The sequence below is a fragment of the Tursiops truncatus genome, chromosome 4 (assembly GCF_011762595.2).
Source record: "Tursiops truncatus isolate mTurTru1 chromosome 4, mTurTru1.mat.Y, whole genome shotgun sequence".
NCBI lineage: Eukaryota > Metazoa > Chordata > Mammalia > Artiodactyla > Delphinidae > Tursiops > Tursiops truncatus.
The window spans coordinates 60,982,106-60,998,875 of record NC_047037.1 but is presented as its reverse complement, the minus strand read 5'-3'; the positions used below and the strand labels follow the sequence as shown (position 1 = coordinate 60,998,875).

The following is a 16,770-nucleotide window of genomic DNA, read 5'->3' as shown; positions in this document are numbered from 1 at the left end:
GGTACCTGGACCAAGCTGTGAGGGACAGGCACGCAGCAGATAAAGAACTCATTCAGACAGTCCTAAGAGGCACTTTATTGCGTAGGATTTAGGGACTGTGGCTCTCTCCCCTTCTACTGCACTGCACAGAGCTCAGAGGGGAAGGGGCATGGGGCGGAAGGAGCAGGAGAGAGCACAGGCAGGCACTTTTTGTGGGGCAAGAGGATTTTGTGAAGGGAATGAGAAGCAGTAGGGGCAGACTGTCACCAGCCCACCCCTTCCCAGCACCAAGAGGCCGGCTCTGGGTGGCAGTGACTTGAGTTTGTTGGGGGGTGCCAGCCAGAGCAACCAGTGACCCTCACATGTTTGCTGGGCTGTAGCACAGCAGGTGCAGCTGCAGGTTCTGGTCCCAGTGGCGCAGCAGCAGGAAGAGACCCCGGGCTGCGGCCTTGAGGTTGGCCAGGTCGAGGCCGTCGGGCAGGTGCTGGGCCTGCAGCCAACAGTCAGCCTTAGCTGCCGCCAGTTCCCACTCGCCGAAGGCCGCGGCACAGCGGTGCTCCAACCACGCAAGCGCCACAGCAGTGGCCCAAGTCCGGCCCCGCAGGTCGGCACCACCAGGCCCTTCCGCCCCCTCCGAGGCCTCGGTGTCTGAGCCCCGGCCACTGTCCACCTGGCCTGGACCCTCGGAGCCTGAACTGGGGGATGGGCTGCAAGAGGCCGTGGCACTGTCACCCTGGCCAGCACCATGGCCTAGAAGTGCCCAGGGAGAGGAGGCCGAGGTGGGGCTGAGGCTGGTGCGATGCGCAGCGAAGGGCGAGGCGCGGCACAGGCGCTCCCGCGAGATGCGCACCGCTGTGCAAAACGGCGCGTCTAGGCGGAAGGAGCCAGGTGCCTCCTGCAAGCGCACCTGAGGAGAGAGGAGGTGGGGGGAGAATCGAGCTGAGACAGCGCCCTGGCCCTGGCAGTGCCACCCTCCACCTCCCGAGTCCTCACCAAGGGCAGGTAGTCATGGTTGCTGCCTTCACTGTTGCTGTCACTGGCTTGGCCCGTGTTGGGGCTGCAGAGTCTATGGCTGTCTGGGCCTCTGGCCTTCTGACGGCCCAGGCTGAGCCGAGAGGGAGGCTCAGGGGGCAGACGATGAGGACCTCCGATGGGGGCTGCGCGGTCCCCCAAAGCAGAACTGGAGTTGCCAATTTGGTCCGGCTCCCAGCCACCTGCCAGAGAGCCTCCCTTAAGTCCTGAACTGGAGCCATTCAGTGGTGGTCCCTAAGCCTTGGTTGGTTCCCTACCATTTACCCAAACTTGAGTGTTACCTTTAGAGTGGACGGCTGTGGGCAGAGGAGCTGCATCTAGATGACCTTGAGAGGCAGGAGGGGTGCCTGGGGGTTCGGCTAGCTCTGCAGGGGCACAGAAGACAGGGGTGAGGTATGTCTCAGAGGGTGGCCAGTGAGATGAGAACCCGCACCTGGGAGGTCACCTGGAAGGGACCTTACCTACCTGAGCTGTGCACCTGCAGGGCTGAAGGTAGGACCTCTCTGGTGGTAGCATCCACAGCTACAGGGCAGGTGAAGCAGGAAGGGGCAGAGCTGACCTTGCTTGTCTGAAGGGCTCGGAGCCAGGGCCTCCGGGCATGACCTGCAAAACCAAGGGGCCGGGCTTCCCTGGTGGCGCAGTGGTTTAAAATCTGCCTGCCAATGCAGGGGACACGGGTTCGAGCCCTGGTCCGGGAAGATCCCACATGCCGCGGAACAACTAGGCCCGTGAGCCACAATTACTGAGCCTGCGCATCTGGAGCCTGTGCTCTGCAGCAAGAGAGGCTGTGATAGTGAGAGGCCCGCGCACCGCGATGAAGAGTGGCCCCCACTTGCCGCAACTAGGGAAAGCCCTCGCACAGAAACGAAGACCCAACACAGCCATAAATAAATAAAATTAAAAACAAAACAAAACAAAACAAAAAAAACCCAAGGGGCCACATGTTGACTGGGAGGGGGGTGTGCTCCCAGCACCCACTCTCTACAAAGGGCTTCACAGAAAAAATCTCAGTGCTCCCATAGCTTCTCCCTCTGTACATATTTTTGGGTTTTTTTGGCTGTGCCTCCAGGCTTGCGGGATCTTAGTAGTTCCCCGACCAAGGATTGGACCTGGGCCCCAGCAGTGAAAGCACTGAGTCCTAACCACTGGACCACCAGGGAATTCCCAGCCTTCTGTCCACTTTTGAACAGAGTGGAGTTCCTTCTTGGGGTCAGCTCAGACTCCTCAGCTTTGACAAGAAGTGGTTAGGCTGAACACTCAACCACATTGTACCAGGACTAGGCCCCTGGCCACCCACAAAGTCAACATTCTGGATACAGCCCAGAGGAGGCATTGACTGGTACCTTTTCCATCCACTCATTTCAGCACTGCCCAACAGAACTTCCTGCAATGATGGAAATGTTCTACATCTGCATGATCCAGTATAGTAGCCACTAGTCCCATGTGACTATTAAGCATTTGAAGTGTGGCTAGTGCAACTGAAGAACTGACATTTTAACTTTATTTAATTTTAATAATCTTCCTAAATGACAGATTTGTTTTTATGTTATGGGCACTGTGAATCATTACAAGATGAAATTCCCTCTCTGTTGGCTGCTAGGAAGCTTGCCAGTTTGGGGTCCCATGCTTGCAAGGGCACAAAACCTCATGGTGTGCATCTTTGATATAATCTCATTCTCTGCTTCCTTTTATTATCCCTTTTTTCCCCATTGCCCTGCTTAATTTTTTTTCTTAACAATGTGGGTGAGCCGCCTCAAATCACTTGTGAGCAAGGTGAGGTATGGCGAGTGATCCCACAGACCTATGCCTCTGCCGCTCTCTGTCCCATACAGGCTCCTTGAGCCCTGACTGGGGCCACCAGCAACTCACCCCGGTCAGCCCTGGTCTCGCCCCGTCCTCGGAGAGCCAGCTGCTCGTTGTCCCGGACCACAGAAGCCGCTGTCAGTCGATGGAGTGCTTGGTCCCAAGCATTTCCGCTTTCAGGGGGTGACGGAGGCAGTGAGCCAGCATCCCTAGGCCCCCACAGCATCTCCAGCCCAACGCCTACCTCCCAGCTCATAGGCTGCTCCCCGCACAGGGCCCGGATCACCACATGGCAGCGCGGAGGCTGGGGAGGCAGTGGTATTGCTGGAGGGGCCAACTCCCCACTGGGGGGAACAGCCGTGAACAAGAAGGGTGGTTCCATCAACATGTCCCAGTCCATGGGGGCTGGGGAGAGCAGGTTTCCTGGGGAGAGACGATGGTAGGAGCAGGGGCAGTGGAGTGCCCTGGGCTCCACCTCCCCAAAGTCTACCTGGTGTCAGAACCCAGCTCCCCATAACCCTTACCTGAGTCATCCAGGCCCTGTCCCAGCAGCTGCCCTGGCTCAGGGCCTGGCCCATCTGGTGCTACACCCAGAGAGGGGTGCCGGAGATGGCCAGGGACTGAGTTCACCCGGCCGGGGGGCGATGAGAGGCTTCGGCCAGTTAGAGCTGCTCTGTGTCGACGGCCCAGCACCTCAGCACTCAAGGCCCCAGTCTGCATGTGTGAAGGTGGGGGGGGTCCAATGGTCAAGGAATGCAGAGCTCCTGGACATCAGACATACATACACAGCTGGCCACATGCCCCTTTGTCTGGAACCCTGGATGGCTGCTCACCACCCTTAGGGGTGAGGCCAGACTCCTTCTGGTGCCTGACCCCCTTCCCATCGTCATCTCACTCCATGCCTATGTCTCAGTTGAGGTTATTGCTTGTCTGTTTTTATTCATGTCTTCTCCCGTTTTGCCTAGCTAACTTCTTATTCTTCCAGAGGTGCCTCTTGCTTTCCTGACTCCCTCAGACAGGGTTAGTCACCTTGACTCTGAACCCCCATAAAGCCACATCCCTGTGCTCATCAATGTATGTTGCATGGATTCATCACTATACATTATACCATCATTACCCATCTATTTCTTCAGGTAGACTTCATAGTAACCACTGCACAATTTATGGCATACAGCCAATGGTCAATAAATATTTGCTGGATACATGGTAGATGGATGTGGATTGAATCTCACCTTGACTGGAGCCAGTGGGGGTGGAGGCAGGGGGCAGGAGTGGGAGCCAGCAGATTCTCCCCAGGCCAGGCTGCGGCAGCCCTGCTGAGAAGGGGGATCCAGGGGAGCACTGCCTTCGGGGGACCCAGGGCCCTGGGAGACGGGGGACTCGCTGCTGCCTGTGGAGCCTGGGCCTGGCTCTGGGCTGGCAGAGCAGTGGGTAAGCACATACTGCTCCCGGATGTACGAGGACTGGAAGATGCGGCGCCATATGGCTGTGTCAGAAGAGGGGTTAGGTCCAGGGTCCGTGACTGGGTCTGTCAGAGCATCAGTACCTATTGGGAGGCAGGAGAATAGATCCCAGCCCTGGCCCCTCCCACTGCCCACTCCTCCTCCAACACACATACACTCAGGCACTCACTCCGATCTGAGTCCCCAGCAGCCCACGGGCTGGACAGCTCTGCTGACACAGTGCCTGTTCCCAGTGGCTCTGAGGTGCCAGTGGGCTCGGTGCCAGGGCTGGTGGCAGATGGTGCTTCCTCTGGGGATGGGAACACGGAGCTGCCCAAGCTCTGCCAGCCAGGCTCTTGGCCCTGGAGAGGGATAGACGTTGGGGGAAAAACAACAACAACTGATTATAGTTATACACTACCTCTTTCCAAACAGGATTTAAGATGACTCACTGCAAGAGGCGATAAAGATAATAAACCAGAAGTGAAAGCCCAGTACTAAGGAAAGAGGAAGCATACATGCTGACCATAGGGTTACTAGAGATGCTGTGGCTGAGCTGCAGGTTTGGCCCTGAGCTTCCTGGCAGCCAGGGAAAAAGACCAGCAGTCCATTATACAGCTCTCCTGATCAAAAAGTAGGAAGCATGCTTGGTTCTTCTAGAGAGATAAAGCTTTTCATAATAAAAATAACAGTCATTTATCCAACTCCTCCTATGTGTCAAGTATCCTACCAAGAGCACACATGTTATGACTTCTAATTACAACCTTATGAAAAAAATCAGTACAAGGAAATGGGCTCAGAGAGGTTAAGTGACTTGTCCAAAATCAAATGGTTAGTACATGGCAGAGTTGGGATTTGAGATTTCACTTAGACAATGCTCTGTCTGTCCCTGAATGTTACAGGAAATAATCCAGATGGTGCTTTTTGCAGGCACTGTGTGAAGTAATGAGCAAGTTTCAACAAAAACCTTGAAACTAATGCTGGCGCTGTTCCCTGTAACTGTGTGCTTTAGTGACCAAGGGTAGCACTTTACAGGACAGCTCAGTGGAAGACCTTATGAGGGAGGCAGGCTGCAGCCACCTTGAGGGACCCAGTATCATCTCTAAGGAGGTCTAGTGGGTAGCAGTAGGAGCATTTGGCAGAGAGAGGCACAGGGAATAGGAAATGGGTTTTGCAGAGATGCAGGGGCTTCAGCCATCCCAGGCCCACCTCCCACACCCCAGCCCAGGCTTACCCCTAGGGGGCGGGACCGGAAGCCGTCCACCCTGAAGAGTGAGCAGTAACCGAGCAGCTGGTCCCCAGGATAGAGCGCTGGGATCTCCCGGGGCGTCAGCAGTGCCTCCACCGCATCGGGCACAAACCAGTCCACAGAGATGTCGCTCAACGCAGGCTCCAGTGCCTTCCGCAGGGCCTGCACCAGCTGTGAGGAGTGACCAGAGGGAGGCCATGGGAGAGAAAGAGGTGCCACACAGCCAACAGAGTGGGAAGGCTGCCCTTCTGCTGATGCCATCTACCCAGCCCCTGGCTGAGGGGAGCAGGGTCCGGCTGGGGTTGGGGGAAGGAATGGGGGTAGGAACAAGCAAGGGGACTGAGTGTTCAGTGCTCAGGGCTCGGTGCTTCTCCTGGCCTGAACTGTGCCACGTGGATAAGGCAAGACTTTTCAAAGATATGGCTTAGTACCCGGACAAAACTGAGAGCAAGATTTGGGGAGCAGTCAGAGGCCATGTCCCCCACACTTCCAGCCTCCTGCAGCACCCCACAGCAGGGTGCCTGGAGACCCCACGACCTGACCAGGTTCTGTTTCAGACTCAGTGCGACTTGGGAGGAGGACTTAGACGCATAGGGAACAGGGCCCAGGCTCAAGCTCACCATGGGCTGCAGCCTTTCCCCAGGCCTCAGGAAGTAGGCCTGGCCCCTGCTGAGGGCAGACAGACCCTGCAGCAGCTGGCGGCAGGCAGGCCCCAGCCCGAAGGAGAAGCACCTGACAAGAGAAGGGGAGCAGCCGTGACCTTCCGGAGCCTCTCTGGGAGGCCAACCTCAGGATCCTGGCTCTGCCCACTCCATCCTACCTGGCTGCCCCCCGGTGCCACCTCATGAGCTCCAGGGTGTGGTGGGTCGCAGCAGCCATGGGCGAGGCAGCGGTGAGCAGGAACAGCTGCCGAGGGTGGGCCCTGTGCTGGGGCTGCCCAAGGGCCCAGGCCAGCGCAGACCTCACATCCGGCGGGCCGCCCGCAGCTTGCAGCATCTCAACGCTCTCGCAGATCAGCTTCACAGCTTCCTGGAGGAAAAGGACATGGGCTGGGCCACACTGGCTGAGACGCCTCTGGCTAGGCCACCAAAGCCCCGGGCCACACTCACATCATTGCAAGGCCGGCTCTCTGGGAAGAGGGGCTGCACCAATGTGCCAAACATGGCCAGGTTGATGAGTGTCTGGGGCGGGAGCGACTTCACGGCCAAAACGATGGCATCCTGGGGAGAGCCAGGGAGGGCAGGGTGAGGCAGGCCCCACTGGCACTGGTAGAGAACAAGGGATGCCAGATTGCTTGCTTTCTCCAGGCCGTGTGTAGAATGAGGGGTAATCTGGGTGAGGCCCTGTGTGTGTGAGGCTGTGAGTGAGACCCTGGCATGTGAGGGAGACTCTGTATGAGAGATGATTGTGCATGTGACCCTGGAGGTGTATGTGAATCCTTGGGTTTGAGATTCGGTGTGACTGAATGTAACTTTACATATGAAAGAGGCTCTTGGAATCTGGGAGAAATGCATGTATGTATGAGCATGAGAAGGAGAGAGAGGGGTGTGTGTGTGTGTGTGTGTGTGTGTGTGTCTTCAGGAGGCTGCCCCCCAGCCCACCTCAGACCCACTGCTGCACCTAACCCCAGGCCTGCCCACACCATGCTCCCACAGGCCTTGTGTGCCATGCTGCTGCCATCCAACAGGAAGAGGAGCTCCCGAGTAGCTGTGCCCAGGTGTCCAGGCTTGGAGCTCAGGTCCGGGCAGAAGCTGAGCACCAGCACGGGGTTCAGCAGGATGTCCTTGTGGAAGCGTCGCTGCAGGAACCACACCTGAGCACGGGAGCCCCAAGTCATCCTGGGCCAGGCTGAGTGCAGCTCCGACCTAGGCTGGCAGCAGGACCTAGCCCCGGAGACTTTTTCAATCCAGTCCACCCAGAGGGGGCACCCTTTTGTAGTCATCTGAATAAAAGCGAGGGCAGAGACAAGTGGCTGTCCTCTGCCTAGGTCAGTCCTACCCCCAATCCTCCGAGACACATTCCAGGGACATTTGAGTGGGCCCTCCTGTGAAAATATTCATCAGTCCTCTGGGACGGTAGTGGCAGCTACTGAGAGCTCCTGCTGAGAGCAGAAGCCCCCTGCCCATCCCAACGTAAGCCTGCTCGCCTTCTCCTCCTGCACTAACACAGCCAGAAGTGGGACCAGGGGCCAGGCCAGGACCCCAGGCAGCCATACCTGCCGGTCCCCCTCACTGTCCCTTCGCTGCAGCCTCTGGAAATCCCGGCGGGCCCTCACCTGGGCCTCATATTCTGCTGAGCTCAGGCTGCCGGCCTCCAGCATCAGGTGTGGCTGGTGGGGCTCTGGGGAGAAGGGGACACAGCTCTGTCAGGGAAGTCCCTGTCTCTAGACCCCAACTGCTCAGGCCCACTGTCCTGGGAGAACTTTGCCGGTCTGGCCTCCCTGTACCACCAGGCCCACCCTCACAAATGAGGTGGTCCTGAAGCAGGTCAGAGCTGGCCTACTGTGTGTCCCAATCTCTCACCACTGGGGTGCAGCAGGATCTCCAAGGCCCGGTCGCAGTGGTGACCCTCTGCCAGTGTGACACAGATGGTGGCTGCAGAGCTGGCATGAGGGGGGGCATCTGCCCGCAGAGCATGAGAGGGGCTCTCCAGGCCTGAGGGATGTAGAGGCAGGGAGAGGTGATGATTGCCCCACCCCAAGCCAGTACTAAGAGCACAACTATCACCTTCCCGGGCAATAGTGCTGGGGGCCGGGATCATGACTGATTGAGCTCAGCTCTCAGAGTCCAAGCTATGGAGTGGGCAAGCGGGGATTTACCTGCTTTCATGGACTGGGAGCAGAATTCCCAGGTGCATCCTGCCTGGCCAAACAGTTCTATATCAACCAACTGCTGATTTAACGTCCTGGTCCACCTCGTGCACAAGAAAACTCAAATTCATCACTTGGACCGGTCTCATTGTAAGCATCTCTCTTCTCATTGGCGAGTGGAGTGGGATATAAATAAATGACACTGACAAACCTAGGGGTGTGTTTGTTGTGTGGAAGTGGCCAGGGGGTGATCCCACTGTGAGACTAGAGGTTCCTAAGGCTTAGGTCCCTGTCTTCTTTTTGTCCTGTGTTCCTCCCATCCCTGAGCCTTCAGTTATTTCCCAGTCAGCTATGCTGGGAGGGGCACCCACCTGCGAGCAGGCATGGCCCGGTCACCAGCATCTCGAAGGAGAAGGTGTACGGGGCCGGGCAACGGGCAGGGCCTGAGAACACGTCCAGAGGGGCAGCTGGCTCCTCCCAGGCCGGCCCCTCCCCCTCAAGGCTGCCCATTCCGAAGCAGCTGGTGGGGCTGGAAAGGAACACAAGGAGGGTCACTACCAGGGCCCCTAGCCCCTCTGGCTGACTGGCCTCAGCCCTTCCCCACCCTGCCCATCCCCCGGGGCACCCTGCCAAAGCCCCCTCACCCGCACTAGACCCAGAGAAGTCGAGGGAGGGACGAAGAGAATCACCATAGGCCCAACCTGTCGTCACAGAGCCCCGGAGGCCTGGGGGGCCCCAGCGGGCCTGGCGGGGCCAGAGGGGTGAGCACGGAGGGCAGGGCCACGCACAGCACCCCGTCAGGCCTGGAGGGCAGCTCCCGGCTGCTGCGCAGGGTCACTGTCATGGTGCCGGCTGCGGCGATGAGGCCTGTGGGCAGCACCAGTGTGGACCGGGCCTGGGCCAGATCCAAGACAAGATGACCTATGATGAGTGAGGAAAGGGGTCAGAGGGGGCTGGAAGCAGACGAGATGGGGGAATCTGGGGGTAGGAGCAGGCACTGAATCAGGGGAGCTTGGGCAAGGAGGATTTTGTGAGGTTGGAGGGATGCTGGGCTAATGCACTGGTGAGGCAGGATGGAGGCATGAGATGAACGATGGTTGAAGGAGAGGCAGGTTGATGGTAGAAGGAGCTGGCTGTCATTAGGAAAGGCAGCAGTGACATCACTGCTAATAGAGGGCTGAGGAGAAGGGGGCATGTCCACACCACCCCTAAGGTCCTGGGGGACCCATACCCTCCACCTCTCTTTCTTTACCTGCTCCAGCCTGTTCAACCCTTGGGCCTCATCTTCCTAAAGAACCCTCGCTGCCATCTCCCATAGCCTGGTACCCACCTGCTCACAAATTCCCTGCTCATGAACAGTCACGGACTCCCCACTGCCCACTAGGTGTGGCTCCAGAATTTTCTACCCAAGAGGAATTCAGGAACTGTAATCTATTTGGAAGCTAGCTAGAGGACATTTACATACCAAGCACATCATTTTACTTAGATCTCGGTTTGTTTGGGGACGGGTGGAGTCATGGGCATCACCACTGCTGCTAAAGGGAAAATGGCCAGGGGTATACAGTGATGGTCAAGGCCCTACATGGTCTGGCCCCAGCCTACCTTTACAGCCCTACTTCACCTCATTTCCCCACAATAATCATTGACCCATTCTTTTGAAAAATACTTGCTGAATAAATGAAGGGAAGAAAAAAATGGAAGGAAAAAAAGGAAGGTAAGAAGGAAGAAAGGGGCTTCCATCCCAGGCAGCTGAGGCTTGGGACAGTCTGATACAGGGAAGAGAGCACAGTGTCAGGTTTTGAGTCTCCACTCTGTGATTTCTAATTCTATCCTTTGGTAACTCTCTTGTTTAGAGGAGCCTTGGTTTCCTCATTTATAAAATGGGGGTCATAATTATATGTCAAGGACTGCGGTGAGGAATGAATGAGATGATATACATGAAGCATCCAACGTTTAAGAGACTGCTGCTGTTACTTTTGTCACCTATAGAAGGGGGAAGGAGAACAACACTTGCGTTACATACCTCTCTGGATTCATATGAGGTGACATCAGTGACTGGGCTTTGTCAACTGTGAATCACTATAAACATGAGGTATTTTATTACCATCACCCAGTATAACTTACTTCGAAACCTTTGCTTACACGATTGCCCCTGCCTGGGGTGCCTTTCCTCTCCTCTCCATATCACTACATCCAACCCTTCCTTTCAGTCAAATGCTGGCTCCACTTCCTTCTGGAATTTTCCTGAGGCCTCAGCCTAGAGCTCACTCTGGCCTCTACGTGCTGGGCTTGTGCCAACTCTCAACACCACTGAATTCTGTTCCTCTTCTCACCCAGATGGTAAATCCCATGTGCAGGAATCAAGTGAATGTACAAATAAATAAAGGAATGAAGTGCAAGCCAGAAAACCTAGCAGAGGGGTGGGCTTCCATCCCCTCACCCAGCACTCACTGATTCTCTTTGTGCTACATTTTGTGCCAGGTGCTGGGATTCTGGGACTCCGAGATGACCAAAACCCCGTCCCAGGCTCAGGAGCTAAAGCTCCAGAGGGAGAGAGAGACGTGTGGACTGCCTGCCTTGTCTATCTACCTGGCTGCAAACCTCGGGTCAGGCCTGGTTCACATTCCCCCAGCACCTGGCCCACGTCAGGGGCCCAGTCCTCGACTGTGGAATAAAGGGATGAATCAATGAATGAAAAAAACAGTGGCTGGAGGGGGAACAGAGAGGGGCGGGATGCAGAGCGGTGCAGGAACTAAAGTGCGGCTGCTTTCAGGGAGATGGGGCGGGAAGCGCCCTGGACTCACCCTGCGCACAGCGGCGGGGTGTTGAGGCCCCCAGCGCGGGGCCCACCGCGCGGCAGCAGGCGTCCTGCGAGCGGCGCCGGCTCTGCAGCTGGAAGGAGACGCGCCGTCCGGCGGCCTCCGCCTCGAAGCCCGAAACCACTTCGGCCTCGGCCAGCGGGTACACAAACACGCCTGGGGCGGGAGGGGGGCACCGGCGATGTCGGACCTTGCTAGGCTTGCGCTGGCCACCACCCTGTGCCCCCGCCCGGGCCTCACCGTCCACAGGCTGCGGCTGTGGGTTGTGGTAGGTGAGCCGGGCCCGCAGGCTGAGGCAGGGTCCATTGGCGCAGGCCCGAACCCAGGAGTCCGTGAGCGGCAGCGGCGTCCAGCTGGAGGGGCAGTACAGACCGGGCATGGTGCCTCTGGTGGAGGGGGTGCTCGATGAGGGGTGCGCGGCGTGAGTTCAGGGCGTTCCGCCCCACCCTCCTGAAAGCAGGCGGGGAGGCTCTAACTCCGGCGCTGGGACGCGGACCTGCAGGGGGCGCGAGGCTGAGCCCGGCCCGGCGGACAGGTGGCGAGGGGAGGGAGGCAGCGGGGGTGGCGGCATGGGCATCTTCGCCGGTTACCTGGGAAGCCGGGGCGGAGCGCAGCTCCAGGCAGCACGGGGACCCGGGGAGCGGAGGGTTAATGTTTAACTGGAGCTACGGGCGCCCAGCAGTCCCGCCGCCGGCTCCTCTAGGGGCGGGGGGGGGGGGGGGGGTAGTGTCGCAGCTGTTCCATCACACCCTCCCGGGCCTCACCGCCACCCCAGTACCTGCCGGCCCCCCGGGGCTCCCCGCGGCTGCCAGCTGTTGGAAGTGGCGCGGGTGGAGAGATGGAAGATGCTCTGGGTGGGGAGCAAGGGTTTAAAGGGCCAGCATCCTTCTGGGTCTCCCCAGCCCAGCAAGGGATAGCAGGGGCGGGGTGGGACGGGGAGCCGAAGGGCCGCAGTCCCTCTCTCTCTCTCTCTCTCTCTCTCTCTCTCTCTCTCTCTCTCTCTCTCTCTCTCTCTCTCTCTCTCTCTCTCTCTCTCTCTCTCTCGGGCTCCTCAACTGACAAGGGCGCTGAGACGGGCTGCAGGCCGGAGTGGAGGGGATTGGGTTGGGAAGAACGAGATGGGAAGCGAAAGGAGGGGGTCTTACGGAGGCAAGACCCGGAGAGGTGTTGGGCAGAGGGATTAGTTGGCATCCGTCCAGGGCACCTCTCCCCATCCTGGCAGAAGTGACCTGGGATTGGGAAGGGGGGCTGCAGTCGCCGCCGCCCGCACAGCCGAACTGTCTATGGATGCTGCGGGCTGGGTCTGGGGATCGTCCCCCTCCCCTCAGGCAGCCCCAGCCTCACCGTCGCGTCCTCTGCGGAGTTCTGGGCGCCACGACGGGACCAGGATAGGTGGTACCGCCTCTGCGACCCGGTCCACATTCAGTCTGGACACCTGCCGGGCGCCCGCCGCGACCGCTCTGAGTCCGCCCAGGGGCGTCGGCCCGGTGGGTGCTGGTCCCGCCCCCGCTCGGAAGGCGGCCCCTCCAGCTGGCCTTGGCCCCGCCTGTCGCTGCGGCGGGGCTGCTGCTCCCCGCCCCCTTCGGGCGCGGTACCGCCTCCGCGCCAGCGCCGGCCGCTCCAGCCAGACCAGGCGCCGCAGTGCAGGAACCGCGTCCTCGCCCCGCGCAGCCCCCCATCAGTGCGGGGCGGAGGCCTTCGAGGCCCCACCCTTTCCGTCCTTCAGGAAGTGAGGGGCTCTGCAAGTGCAGCAGAGGGGCTCAATTTTCAGTCCCCCCATCCCCGCACTGCAGCAACCCCAGCTATCCCGATATTACCCCACCCCTGCCCCCTCACCCCTCACCCCCACAATGGCTCAGCTTTTCATCACTGCAGTGACCCTCATCACTGCAGCGAACCCCAGGGCCCCATCACCGTAGGAACCCCGAGCCCCCAAGAAGCCCGACCCTTTCCTGTGCAAAGCGCTACTTCACTGCAGAAACCTCCCCCTCCCCCATCCCTGCAGGTGTCTTCAGCTAGTGTGATCACTTCCGTGACCACTCACTCCAAGCAGGGAATCCCCATCACTGCAGGAGTTCTTCCCCCTCCAACAGCCAACCTTCCCACCACTGCTGTGCCATCTCCCCACTTTTTCTGGGGATGGGGAGGGTAGGCAGGATTGCCCTCTCAAGCTATAACTTCTGGGTACCTTCAGTTGCCCACCAGCTTGGAGTGAGGCCTTTCGGCCTGCAGAGCCTTCTGGCGGCTGCAGACTGCCCCCATTGTAGCAGTGACCCCTCACCCCATCACTGAAGCACCTGTAGCAGAAAACATCCCTGCCTGTTACCAGGTTCCTTTGTTACTGGCTGAAATTTCGTGCACTTGACAGTGTTATGCTGCAAAAGACTAGGGAAGTCTGTAAAATCTTCCCCAGGATCCCTGAGGGAGAGAGTCTGGGAGCCCTGGGAAAGTGACCGTGTTGGGGGTCACCCATGCAAGCTTTCTTGGAGAGGCCACACTCAGATTCTGCCAAGAGAGCTTGAGGAGAGCTGGGAGTGGGGGGCAGCCAGTAGGGAGTGGGCTTCAAGTCAGGCTCAGGGTTCTCACCCCTCCCCATTTACTGTATCCTGATTCCAGTCACTAGCTCCATGCTGGTCCCAGGGGGGATCCCCTGCCTCCTTGAGCACCTGAACCCTCCACTCCAGCCCTTTCTCTTGCTTGAACCACTTAGCGTGGTGGAGATAGCTTGGCCTTTTCCCAGGGAACTTCATGGGTGGAAATGCACAGGGATGATACAGGAGGCATAGCCACCATCACAATGATCCAGCTCACGGGGAGCTCCAGCTAAGTCCTAGCCTGTTCTTTTCTTTTTCCTAATTAAAAAAAATTTTTTTTTAATTTTTTTGGCTGTGTTGGGTCTTCATTGCTGCATGTTGGCATTCTCTAGTTGTGGCGACCAGGGTCTACTCCGTTATGGTGCACCGGCTTCTCATTGCGATGGCTCCTCTTGTTGTGGAGTTCAGGCTCTAAGCTCACGGGCTTCAGTAGTTGTGGCTCACTGGCTTAGTTGCTCTGCGGCATGTGGGATCTTCCTGGAGCAGGGATCAAATCCCGTGTTCCCTGCATTGGCAGGCAGATTCTTAACCACTGCGCCACCAGGGAAATCCCCAGCCCTGTTCTTTTCACACTATCTGAGCCCTGGTTCCATTGACCCCCTCTCCTCCCTTCTCTGCTGAGCCCTCCCCCAGCCTCGTTCAGAGTGAAAATTCCTCTAACAGGCTTGGGGAGAAAGAGTAGATGGTGGGTGGGTGGATGGGCCCTCCAGGTGCTCCAGGTCTCCGGACAGGACCAGCCCTGGCCCACGAAAGTCCAGGCAGCGACCACCTCCCTATGGGTGTTTTGTGCTCTGCCCCTTCTGCAAATGAGCCAAGAGCTACCTGTACAAATACGAAGCTGCAAGGAGCAGTCATTAAAGGGCCTCAAACACACAGAAATGGAAAAAGAGGTCCTTGTCTTGGGTCCTGAGGAGGGCTTGGATGTAAAACAGTGTCCCAGGAAGATGGTTTCTTGGTCAGAGACTAGACAACACATTGGTAGAAGCCAAGCTTTCCTGGGAAGCTGGACCAACCCTGAGATCCTGCTGGGAAGGCTGTCTAAGATAGGTCAGCAGCTTGGCCGGAGGTGTAAAGCATTCTGCAGGATGGGGCAGGGCAGTGCAGGCTGCCTGGCTCTGGGGAGGAGGGGGGTTCTGTGGAGGGGCTCTGAGGCCCAGCTGGGAGGCACTTTGGTGGTGGGGCTGCAGCATGGCAGGCAGCTGAGGGCTGGAAGGGGCAGCACAGACCCAGGGGGTCCCAGAACCACATTTCAGGAGGTAGCGGCGATCCTAGGCAGGGCTAAGGAATGGCCTGGGGGCTGAGTGCTCTGCTATGTGCCAGGCATAGGGGAGGGCATGAGGAATATAGAGCTACAAAGGCATAGCCTCTGTCCTGAAAGGCTCACACTCTGATGAAGAAGGCAAACACACAGTTACAGTAGGCTAGGATGACGGCTGCATTACAGGGATATCATGGATATTATAAAAGCTTTTAACTGAGACCTTTTAGGAGGGGTACCTAACCTGGTGGTTGAAGGGTGGTGCCGTTTAAGTGGAGTCCTAAATGGGAGTTAAGCAGTAAAGAGGAAGATGTTTCAAGCAGAGGGATCAGCTCATCAAAAAATGAAGAGCTAGAGGGACTAAGGAAAGGCTAAGTAGGTGTGCATTTGTTTTTTTCTCTTAGTTAATACTTGTCAAGCACTTACTATTGGCCAGGCACTGCACTAAGCATGCATCACCTCCTTGAATGATTAAAATAGCCCAAGAGACAAGCACTATTATTATCTTACAGGTGAGGAAATCAAAGCCCAGACAAGCCCAAGAGACAAGCACTATTATTATCTTACAGGTGAGGAAATCAAAGCCCAGACAAGGTAAGTTGCTCATGATAAGCTAGTAAAGTGGTAGAGCCAGGATGTTGAACTCAGATGATCTACCCTCAGAACACTTGAACCTTTGTTTTTAAACTACTACCATAGACAATAAAATTTCCTTAATGTTTATTTCTCTTTGATTTTCCCTAAATCTCTTTTTTTTTTCTGAAACTTTTTAAAAATTGAGGGGCTTTCCTGGTGGTCCAGTGGTTAAGATTCCACGTTTCCACTGCAGTGGGCACAGGTTCGATCCCTGGTTGGGGAACTTAGATCCTGCAAGCTGCTCAGCACGGCCATAAAAAATATATAAATAAATAAATAAATAAATAGAGATATAATTGACATATACCAATATATTAGTTTAAGGTGTACAATATAATGATTTGATATATGTATATATTGTGAAATGATTACCACAGTAAGTTTAGCTAATATCCAATTAAATTTCCTAAATCTCTTAATATACCTCCTTTTGAAAATTCCCATCAGTCTTGGCTGACCTCAAAAGAAAGGGACAGGTGGAGAAACAGGTGTAGAGTGGGAGACCTAGTGCCAAGCCAGTGGGCAAAGGTGGGAGCTGGTGGGGCCCAGGCAGGGAATGGGACAGGACAGGTGGTTGAGTCTAGAGCCCACATTTACCTCTTGAGCCAGTGAGAGCCCCTGGGAGTGACTCTCTTTCTATCACAGGCCCTGGCACACAGTAGGTGCCCAATAAATGTTGGCTGACTCAGTTACAGGGATGATGTGAGAAAACTCACTGGCCCTGTTAGTGGAATAGACCCTATTTTCTAATCTCTGTGTGGAGCAGGCCGCTGGGCCACTGAGGTCCCTGTCCAGGATACCTCTCACCTTGGCCACCACCAACCTAGCCTGTAGGTTGCTTCTCCTCTGATCTGGCCCAGGACGGAGGATTGAACTTGTCCCCCCAGGTCAGGAGAACACTGTCCAGGTCAGGGCCAAAAATGTCAACAACCTTTATCAAGGGTGGTGGTATAGGGGTGGGGACAGGGTAAATCTAAAGGGAAAGGGCCTCAGAAAATGACATTCAGCTGTGTCACTTGTTGCAAAACGCAACTCAGTTGTCTTCTGCTTGTGGGCTGCCTCCCTGCCTTCGGGACCAGTGGTTGTGTTTCCCCAAGCCTCAGAAGCATCTACATGCTCATATTTGAGCTCCAGGAGAATTAGGCCTAG

The 16,770-nt window shown here is 56.8% G+C and overlaps 1 protein-coding gene across 1 annotated transcript; it reads right to left on the bottom strand.

Annotated features, from left to right (window-relative positions):
- Nucleotides 1-43: 43 nt before the first annotated feature.
- Nucleotides 44-12,612, bottom strand: VWA5B2 (von Willebrand factor A domain containing 5B2). The gene is made up of 20 exons (XM_073803947.1): nt 12,478-12,612; nt 11,374-11,832; nt 11,119-11,289; nt 9,016-9,235; nt 8,686-8,843; nt 8,028-8,159; nt 7,721-7,845; nt 7,163-7,318; nt 6,615-6,725; nt 6,326-6,534; nt 6,126-6,237; nt 5,491-5,676; nt 4,447-4,618; nt 4,047-4,360; nt 3,339-3,528; nt 2,881-3,237; nt 1,477-1,614; nt 1,293-1,376; nt 973-1,217; nt 44-886 (listed from the first exon to the last, which is right to left on the bottom strand). The coding sequence occupies exons 2-20, from the start codon at nt 11,510-11,512 to the stop codon at nt 338-340; spliced, it is 3,768 nt and encodes a 1,255-aa protein (XP_073660048.1). The 5' UTR covers nt 11,513-11,832; nt 12,478-12,612; the 3' UTR covers nt 44-337.
- Nucleotides 12,613-16,770: the final 4,158 nt, after the last annotated feature.